This window comes from Teleopsis dalmanni, unplaced genomic scaffold (assembly GCF_002237135.1).
Source record: "Teleopsis dalmanni isolate 2A unplaced genomic scaffold, ASM223713v2 unscaffolded_contig_1343, whole genome shotgun sequence".
NCBI classification, from domain to species: domain Eukaryota; kingdom Metazoa; phylum Arthropoda; class Insecta; order Diptera; family Diopsidae; genus Teleopsis; species Teleopsis dalmanni.
Genome location: NW_024032725.1, coordinates 1 through 9,462, shown reverse-complemented (window position 1 = coordinate 9,462; position 9,462 = coordinate 1). Strand labels below are relative to the sequence as shown.

The window sequence follows — 9,462 nt, the reverse complement described above, 5'->3', positions numbered from 1 at the left end:
GACCAAAGACGCAGCAGTTGGCTGGCAAGGTTATGGCGTCTGTATTTTGGGATGCGCATGGAATAATATTCATCGACTATCTCCAGAAGGGGAAGACCATCAACAGCGACTATTATATAGCGTTATTGGAGCGTTTGAAAGACGAAATTGCAAAGAAATCTCATATGGCGAAGAAAACAGTTTTGTTCCACCAAGACAATGCACCGTGTCACAAGTTGATGAAAACGATGGCAAAATTGAACGAATTGAGCTACGAATTGCTGCCGCACCCACCGTATTCTCCAGATCTGGCCCCAGCGACTATTGGCTGTTCGCATACCTCAAAAAGATGCTCCGTGGTAAGAGATTTGGCTCAAATGATGAAGTAATCGGCGAAACTAACGCCTATTTTGAAGGCAAAGAAAAATCGTTTTACAAAGGCGGTATCGAAAGATTGCAAAAGCGTTGGAATGATTGTATCTCCCTAAAAGGGGACTATGTTGATGAATAAAAACGAATTTTGGCAAAAAAATGTGTTTTAATTAGTTAGTCACACACATTATTGAACGAAGTGTCCAGTTTTAAATATCCATTTAACATAATATATTAATAAGATATACAGAAAACTGTTAAACTCTATTTTCAATTAAGTGTATTTTTGTTTGAAAAAGTATTAACTATTTTTTTTAATAAATTTTGCAATAATTAAAAAGAAAAACAATAACATAGCAATTGAAACTGAAACTCATTTACTATTTGTTAAGCAATTACATTCTGTTATTAGTTATTTAAATTGTACTAAGACCCATGTAATTTAATTATTAAAATGTTATCTTTCATATCATGAGAGTTTTCTGTTATAAGCCAATTTTATCTGCTGATACTATAAAAAATTTAATTCTACATAATCAATTAAAAGTAATTTTCTATTTCATACATATTAAATATTTGTAATTAATAGATAATTTTGTTATCAATATCGATAAAAGTATTGTTATGAGTTTACGAATTTCATTTTAATATCAAAATAATGTTTGAGAGCAACTATTTACACAACAAACTTTATTTCAGCGGTTCATTTCATAACTAAAAATTCATAGTGTTTTATTAATGTATTATTGATTTAACTATCACAAGGCTGTAAAACAATTGTAACATTTTAATAAACGAAGATGTCTAGGCCGTCTACCACAACTACAACCACCGAAATAAACGCTAATAATTTGTCGAAAATACCTCAATGGCTTAATAAAGAATTTTTTAAACCGGCATTTAAACAGGTTTTAAACTTTAAAGAAATAAGTTCTATAATTCCAATCACAACTGAAACACCTGATAAAACTGTAGCATCTGATTTTATACGAGTTCTCTTAGAGGTCAAATTAACAGGTAAGAATCATATTTTTATTTCTATCTCATTTATTTCTATCTCTTTTTAATTTTTTTTTCTACTCAACATAAATGGAATATAACGAATAATTTAACAATCAAAAATTAAAATTGATATTTTTCACATTTTTCACTTTATTTATTAATAACCTCTATTCATATTTCTCACCTATACCCGCTCTAAACTTTATACTGAACAAACCAGTTTAACTACAAACATTATAAAAATTTTAGATAATACCATAGTTAAAACAACTTATCTACTAAAATCCGATAAATTATTAAATACAAAGGAGTCTACTGAACTACAGCCTAGTAACACCTTTCTGAAGGAAAAACATATGTACTTACATATAATACCAGTATTAACAAAAATGTACGCATCCATCAATGGTCTAAATATTAAATTGGCTCCATTATGCATGCAGCTATATCGACTGAAGATGCCGTTTTAGTTCTGGAAGATTTCAGCAGAAAAAAGTTCCATAACGTAGACCGCTTTAAAGGTTTCGATATGTTACACATGCGTTGGGCTTTACGGAAGTTAGCTGAGTTTCATGCAGCTACAACAGTCTATTGTGAAACTGAAGGCCCATATCCTGATTTATACCAGGAGAGTTTCTGTAATGCATCCAACATACGTATGGTAAAAAGAATAACGGAGAAACGTCAATTACATTTTCGAAATGCAATGCGCCAGTGGGGTTTACCACATGTTGAAGACTTTATAAAAAAAATGCCAACAATTAAAGATTATATGGAAGCAGTTTTGAACTCAAATAATGTGGATCCCAATGAAATTAATGTGCTTAATCACGGACAACTATTCAATACAAATATTTTGTTTAATTATAATGAGAGTGGCGTTATAGATGAGGCAATATTCATAGGCTTTCAACACTGCAACTATGGTTCACCAGCTCAAGATTTGTGGCAATTAATCATAACATCAGCTGAACTTGATATTAAAATAAGAGAATTTGATCATTTTTTATTTATTTACCATGCACATTTAATTGAATGTTTAAAACTTCTAAAATATGAAACTGAGAAGTCCTGGCCGACTTTGATGGATATTCAACAGATGATGTTTAAATATGGATTTTGGGGTAAGAGAGACTTTAGTTTCTTTTAAAAATAAAGAGTAAGTTTCTTACTTTTCTAGGACCTATTGCTGCAAACACTACACTTTGCAATTTGTTGTTGCCAACGAGTGAACAGTCTTCTTTTGAAAATATGTTCAGACCTGGACACGAAGGAGATATTTTACGTTATAAAAGTTTTACTAACCCTCATTATGCCAAAGCAATGTGTCAACTAATACCATTTTTTGCATATAAGGGTATATAATATTAACGATTGTATTTTTTATAGTTTTAAAAATTATTCTATTAAATATAATATATGTATAAATTAAATTAATTATAATAATATTAACGAATAATTAAAAATATGAATAAAAACGAGTTGCGAATAATTTCACACTACAAAAATATTCTTAGAAAATATAATTTTTTGTAAATGAAACTAATATTTTAAAAAGCTAATTAAGATAAACAACTGGTGTAAACTATCTTAGATTAAATAGAAATAGATTAAAGGTTTGGTATGTTTAAAAAGTGATATGCAAAAAGTATCTATTTAATTTAAGTTTAATCTGTTGGAAAAATAAGCACACGTATTATTCGCATCTTCTGAAAACATCTCAGAGCTACACATATTTTATTTTATTTTATTTTATTTTCAACTAATAAATTTCCTACACTACTCTCGAGATTTTATTTATAAAAAATTATTAACACAAAATTGAGATATTTAAAAAATCTTGAAAGTTTTAAAAGTTTTCTCACGAAAATAATATTTTTGAAACTAAGAGAACTACTCTCCACACTACAATTCAGCTCTTCAAGATTTTATCAGATAATATTTGAAAGCTCCCGATAAGCATAAAAAATGCTAATAATATTATTTAAAATTAGTTTCAAAGTAGCTCTTGATAGTGAAATTTCTTTACGGTCTACACTAACAAAATTTTGTGATAAGTTCTCAACAAATTATTACCAATAGTTTTTACAAAAGATTTACTAATATTAATATTTACAATGTCTACAAACGGTGATATTAAAAATCCGAATGAAAATTTAAATATACCAGAATGGATCTGCGCTGAACACTTCAAAGCTTTATGGGAGAAAGATGTGCCTGATTATGTTAAAGTGTTAAAATTTACGCCCGTAGCAGCGATACCCCCCGGTGAAAACTTCACCTCAGTAATGATAAGACTCTATGTGGACTTCGAATTAAAGGGTAAGGTAAATCAATTTCTAATACTTACGAATATTTCATTTAACCTAATAATTTCTAACTTCTTATAAATAATAGATGGTACTACAAAACAAAAGAGTTATGTGCTCAAAACTATGTTAGATGAAGATAAAGGCGGACGTGAAATAAATCGAATGAGTCTCTTTCCCAAGGAAAAGATAATGTATGAAAAATATTTACCAGCATTTGAAGCACTTTATGTTGCAGCTGGAAAAAAGGTGCAGCTGGCACCACAATGTCTCTTTATAGAAAATTTAGATGAACGTATTAATCTAGTATTTGAAGATCTGAAACCAAGAGGTTATCAGAATGTAGATCGATTGAAAGGTTTCGATATGGCACACATGAAACGTGTATTAGAAAGATTAGCTGAATTACATGCAGTTTCCGCGGTGTATGCGCAGAAGCATGGACCATATCCAACAGATTTCCAGTACAGTTTTTTTAATGCCGATAAGATAAATGAAGATATGGAGTTTATGTACACAAATAAAGTTACAACTTATAAAGCAGCAATGGCAAAATGGGGTTTAGAAAATGCTCAAAATTATATTGATAAAATAGTAAGTAATACTCGTAATACTGTTATATAAGTGATTACTTTCAAGATAGAAATAATTGACTTTACTTTACAACATAGCCCACCTTTGAGCAATTTACTAAAAGTGGCATGGCTACTTTGGACATCGATGTTAATGGCTTTAATGTACTTACACATGGTGATTTTTGGTCTAGTAATATTATGTTAAATTATTTACCAGATGGCGCAATTGATCGATTACTTTTTGTGGACTATCAAATTTGTAAATGGGGTTGTCCAACCGAAGATTTGGTCTTCTTTATTAGCATATCAGCTGCTAAAGACATTCGCTTAACTGAATACGATCATTTCATTGAAATCTATTATGAGTTTTTAATAGAAAATTTAAAACTTCTGAAGTATAATGGCACGCCACCAAAATTAAGAGATTTACAAATGGGAACTTACAAGGCACACTCTACATTTTATGGTGAGTAAATTCATCATATAAATAATTTTTTTTCTATTATTTTTCAATCTGCTTAACAATAGAAGATTTATTAACATAAAAAATATATATATTACAATGTCTCCAAAATATTTATGTTAATAATATTAAATCTTAAGTTGACTAGAAACTTCATAATGTGAGAGAGAAGTAATTCGAGCTCCCATTTAATTCAAAATTTCATTACGCGTTAGACTTGTTTTCTTCTCATTGACTTGTATAAAAAACAAATTGACTTTATTTTTTATTTCTCTTCTGTTAAAATTCTCGGTTAAGTCTATTTGGATTCTTAATCTAATATATTCAAATTTTCGATCAACAGTACGCACTTGTGTCAAATTAAACCGCTATAACTTTTGTATTTATTTCCATGTATTATACAATAATTATAGGTATATATATATATATATAATATATATAGATATAATATATATATACATATACTTAAAGTAATCAAAATTCGTTTCTACATACATATATATACCATTGTAAATAATAGTAATGTTTTTTAAAAATATATTTATAAATTTAAACTCTTTAATTTTAGCTTTCATGGCTGTCTACAATCATCTGGTTGCCGTACTATTACCGACCGATAAGGACAGTAATATACACTCACTGATGCGAACAGATGAATTTGGAGAACAATTTCGAATGCGAACTTTTACGAATCCCTTATACGTCGAAGCTATGAAGGATCTCTTTCCTTTCTATCATAGACGTGGAGTACTCAATTTTGAAGATTTTGATTGATAAAAAAGATTTTATTTTTTAGTAGAAAAATAAGTTTACAAATTATATATAACTGTTTGTAAATAAATAGTATTAAAATCTTTGTAATTATATTATAATAATAATTTATAATAAATTACAATATATCTAAAGATTTATCACAATTGGTGATAAATAATTGATTAAAAACTAAAACTCAGGGTTGTATAATCTGTTTTGTATAAAGATATAAACCTCATCAGTAGGACAAAACTCAAGTTAAAGGTGGGTTATCTGATGAAATAATTTACGTTACTATTTACACAGAAAGAATTTATCTTAGGTGACAGATTGATGTCCTTGCTTGAAAGAGATGAGGTTTCTAGCCACATACGACTGTGCATGATCTTAAACAGTTAGAAGCGTAATTCTTGCCATAATCTAATATAATAAACTCTTTAACAAGGGACGTTCTAACCTTCATTTAAAAGTTAAATGTCTTCTGTTAGTTCAGTGTGAGTTGTACGTCTACTTTGGACGCAGTGATCTGCTATATATTTAAAACTTATCTAATCTTAAAAGTAAAGCGTTATTTTCGTGATCATGATTTGACAGCATAGTTTTGTTAACATAAAACAGATAAAACTATAATTCTAGGCATCACATGTGAGTTTAATTAATTATAATTTAACTAATTATAAAAATGGTGGTGATTTTTGCATTGAATAACTTAAGTGATGATATATCAAACGAAATTGCCGTATCGGGGGCAACAGAAATCCAAAATTAACTTCTGCAAGAACACTCCTCCATTCACAAAAAATCACTATATGATAAGGTGTTTGGTTTAAAAGCCCCACTCATTTTGAAAAATTTCAAAAATGTGACAAACTGTTGATTCTGATCGCCATAACCACACGATTACTAACTAACTTGAGAAAATGCCGCCAAGCCACTAAAATTATGCATTTGTCACCACTAGACTTTTTATTAGGGATTACGCAAGAAACAATCGTCACGCAATTGGCGCTTTGAAACATTACGATCATCATCTAAAATAGATGACTCTTTAGTTTCAGAAAGCGAATATTTTATGTGTATATGTATATTCTATGAAATATTTAGAAATTTAAAACTTTTTCATAATTAGTTTTAGGAATGTTTTGAAAAGCTATATGTCTATCTACAACTGCACTCGTCGCACTGCTCATATCTGACTCATATCATATATAAGCACAGAAAATAGAGAGCTGAAGATTTTGTTACGTATTTAAAACTGGATTATATATATATACAGAATGTAGGCATCGGAATGGAATATCTAAGTTGATGAGGAATATGTAACAATCGATATTGAAATTATACAAGCATTAGCATATATGTTTATAGATTTTATATATATATCTTCAATACCGATCGCTACATATTCTTCATCAACTTAGACATTCCATTCCGATGTCTTAATTCTGTAATTTCTGTTGCATATAATTCTTAGTTTGAAGTTATTTTGAGCTGATTTAAGCGTGCAATTTATATATAGTATTCGATCCATTCTGTTACAACCAGAACGCATTTTGACAAAAATTAACCTTAGTCTCGGGAAAATTTTTTTAATTTTTCTCTAACTTTTATAAACTCTGAGTTTTAAAAATATTTTTATTATTTTATTTTTGGTATATTGTTACAAGTCCATATCTTAAATTTTATAAACCGATCTGGCTTTTATAAACATTTTATAAACCGAGATTATCAGCCATGGCTATATATAGTACATAATATTAAAAATATTACTTATATGAAAACATTAACGGTTTCACAAGATATACGATCTATATATCTGGTGTATTTTTGATTAAATTATTATACTTTCACCCTCTAATACATGTGAAACTTGACGAAGGTATTAAGACACTATCCAGAAGTAAACAAACTGTTTGTTTGAACTGACCTAATAAATAACTAGTTGTGTTATATATAAAGTTTATATAGTAGAATCCAAAAATTTATTAATTTCAACTAAAAAAACAAACAAGTTCACCTAAAAATTGTCCACTCACGTTTTTACTCACCGGAAAAGTGATAATTAAAATGTCATTAGAAAAATTATATATATAGTATACATTATCTTAAAATAAATTATATACAAACTATAATATAAAAACACATATTACTTTTGTACTTATATATATTACTTAACATGTATTATTTACTATTAAAGATTTGCTTATGCCAAAACGTGAATCGAATCAATTTAATGATGAAAATCCACTATAAAATTGTCGTAATAACAATGACATGGCAAATTCAAACCTAAACTATACTTCAAAATATAATTAAATTTTAAAAATGTACAAAAACAAAAACAAAAATTAAAATAAATATAATTTTTTCATATGCTAATATATTTAATGATGAACACAAAAAATTTACATAAAGCTAACAGTTGACTGACATACATGCGAACTTCTCTGGAATTTATTATAGATTAAAAAGAGACCTTACAAATCAGTTCCTCAATTTTTTTTTTTCAGCAATTAAATGAATATATTTTAAAATATTTAAATATGTGTAATTATAAATAATTTAGTCTAATTACATACAATAAATATTGCAGGTTATAGATCTAACAAATTTGCTGAGATAAAACCAAAACCAGTTCCATCAACCTACTTAACACAATATACAGTTTAATTGTACGAATATACTTATGAAGTACATATATATATCTGAGTATTGAAAACATATGTGAGCTTTAAGTTATTTAATAGAAACAAATTTTTAAATACTAAAAAGTAGATACATTTATTAAACTTTAGATAATATTTGAGATAACCAAACGATTACTTACTGCAACAGCTAGATGTAAAATAAAAAGACTACAACAAACAAGAAAATAAGTAATCAAGTGTTTAAAAATAAAAAAGTATATTTTTGAAAGAATTATATTAACATCGAATTAATTTTTATTGAACACATTTTGGAATTATTAATACACTACGCATATATCCAATAATAATTACAACAGACAATTATACCAGTAATTGCCGTAAGTTTATGGTCAAAATAAATATAAAATGCAACTAAATTATTATATACTAATAAAGAATATAATAGTACATTGTGACCGAAAAGCTTTCGGAAATTCTCATTTAAAATTCGCGCGCTGTATATTTTTCGATATTTAGTTTATGTAGTTTGGCAGCAATTAAGGACAATTACTATGCCAAAAATGAGCGCGATCTGTCAGACAGTTCGTTTACGGCAGCTGTTTAAACCAGTTCACCTCAGTAGTGCGTTGCGAAAAAAACAATGGAAAAAAATATTGAACAAAGAGTTTGCATCAAATTTTGTGTTTCGAACGAAATTTCGTGTGCAGAATCTTTGCGAATGCTACAAAAGGCTTATGGGGAATCAGTTTTATCGAAAACTCAAGTTTATGAGTGGTACAAAGCCTTTCAGGACGGTCGTACGACCGTCGAAGACATGCCGCGTTCTGGACGACCTTCGACCTCTACCCCCGACGAAAACATTGAAAAGGCAAAGGAAATCGTGTTCCAAAATCCTCATGTGAGTGTTAGAGAGATAGCACGAGAGCTAGGCATCGGTCGTGAGATGGCTCGTTTGATTTTGGTGGAAAATTTGTGTATGCGACGTGTCAACGCTCGGCTTGTTCCGATTCACCTCAATTTGTTCCAACATTATCAACGATTTTAAGGCCAAACATTCAATAAATACCATCGAACAGCCACCGTATTCACATGATCTTGCACCCGTGTGACTTTTTCCTGTTTCCCAAACTCAAATTACCACTCAGAGGAACGCGTTTTGAATCCATAGAAGACGTAAAACAGAATTCGCAGAGGGAACTCAAAGCCATACCGGAAAGCGCCTATAAAATATGTTTTGATGATTGGAAGAAACGTTGGCATTTGTGTATCGCTTCTAATGGAGCATATTTTGAAGGAGATAAAATAAATATTGATGAAGATTAAGAATTTTGCGTTTTATTTAGAGTTTCCGGAAGCTTTTC

The 9,462-nt window shown here is 29.0% G+C and overlaps 2 protein-coding genes across 2 annotated transcripts; both read left to right on the top strand.

Moving 5' to 3' along the window:
- The first annotated feature begins 1,151 nt into the window (after positions 1-1,151).
- Positions 1,152-2,718, top strand: LOC119664038. Its single transcript, XM_038073618.1, has 3 exons — positions 1,152-1,368; positions 1,797-2,477; positions 2,534-2,718. The coding sequence occupies exons 1-3, from the start codon at positions 1,152-1,154 to the stop codon at positions 2,716-2,718; spliced, it is 1,083 nt and encodes a 360-aa protein (XP_037929546.1).
- A 649-nt stretch (positions 2,719-3,367) lies between these two features.
- LOC119664037 lies at positions 3,368-5,497 on the top strand. Its single transcript, XM_038073617.1, has 4 exons — positions 3,368-3,675; positions 3,751-4,256; positions 4,334-4,703; positions 5,269-5,497. The coding sequence occupies exons 1-4, from the start codon at positions 3,471-3,473 to the stop codon at positions 5,472-5,474; spliced, it is 1,287 nt and encodes a 428-aa protein (XP_037929545.1). The 5' UTR covers positions 3,368-3,470; the 3' UTR covers positions 5,475-5,497.
- Positions 5,498-9,462: the final 3,965 nt, after the last annotated feature.

Bases quoted from the DNA above. Each gene is read 5' to 3' on its own strand.
- LOC119664037 (XM_038073617.1), top strand. From the start codon at position 3,471: ATGTCTACAAACGGTGATATTAAAAATCCGAATGAAAATTTAAATATA. The intron at 3,676-3,750 runs GTAAGGTAAATC...TATAAATAATAG, and splicing joins TGTGGACTTCGAATTAAAGG to ATGGTACTACAAAACAAAAG. The intron at 4,704-5,268 runs GTGAGTAAATTC...CTTTAATTTTAG, and splicing joins GGCACACTCTACATTTTATG to CTTTCATGGCTGTCTACAAT.
- LOC119664038 (XM_038073618.1), top strand. From the start codon at position 1,152: ATGTCTAGGCCGTCTACCACAACTACAACCACCGAAATAAACGCTAAT. The intron at 1,369-1,796 runs GTAAGAATCATA...TTATGCATGCAG, and splicing joins CTTAGAGGTCAAATTAACAG to CTATATCGACTGAAGATGCC. The intron at 2,478-2,533 runs GTAAGAGAGACT...TTACTTTTCTAG, and splicing joins GTTTAAATATGGATTTTGGG to GACCTATTGCTGCAAACACT.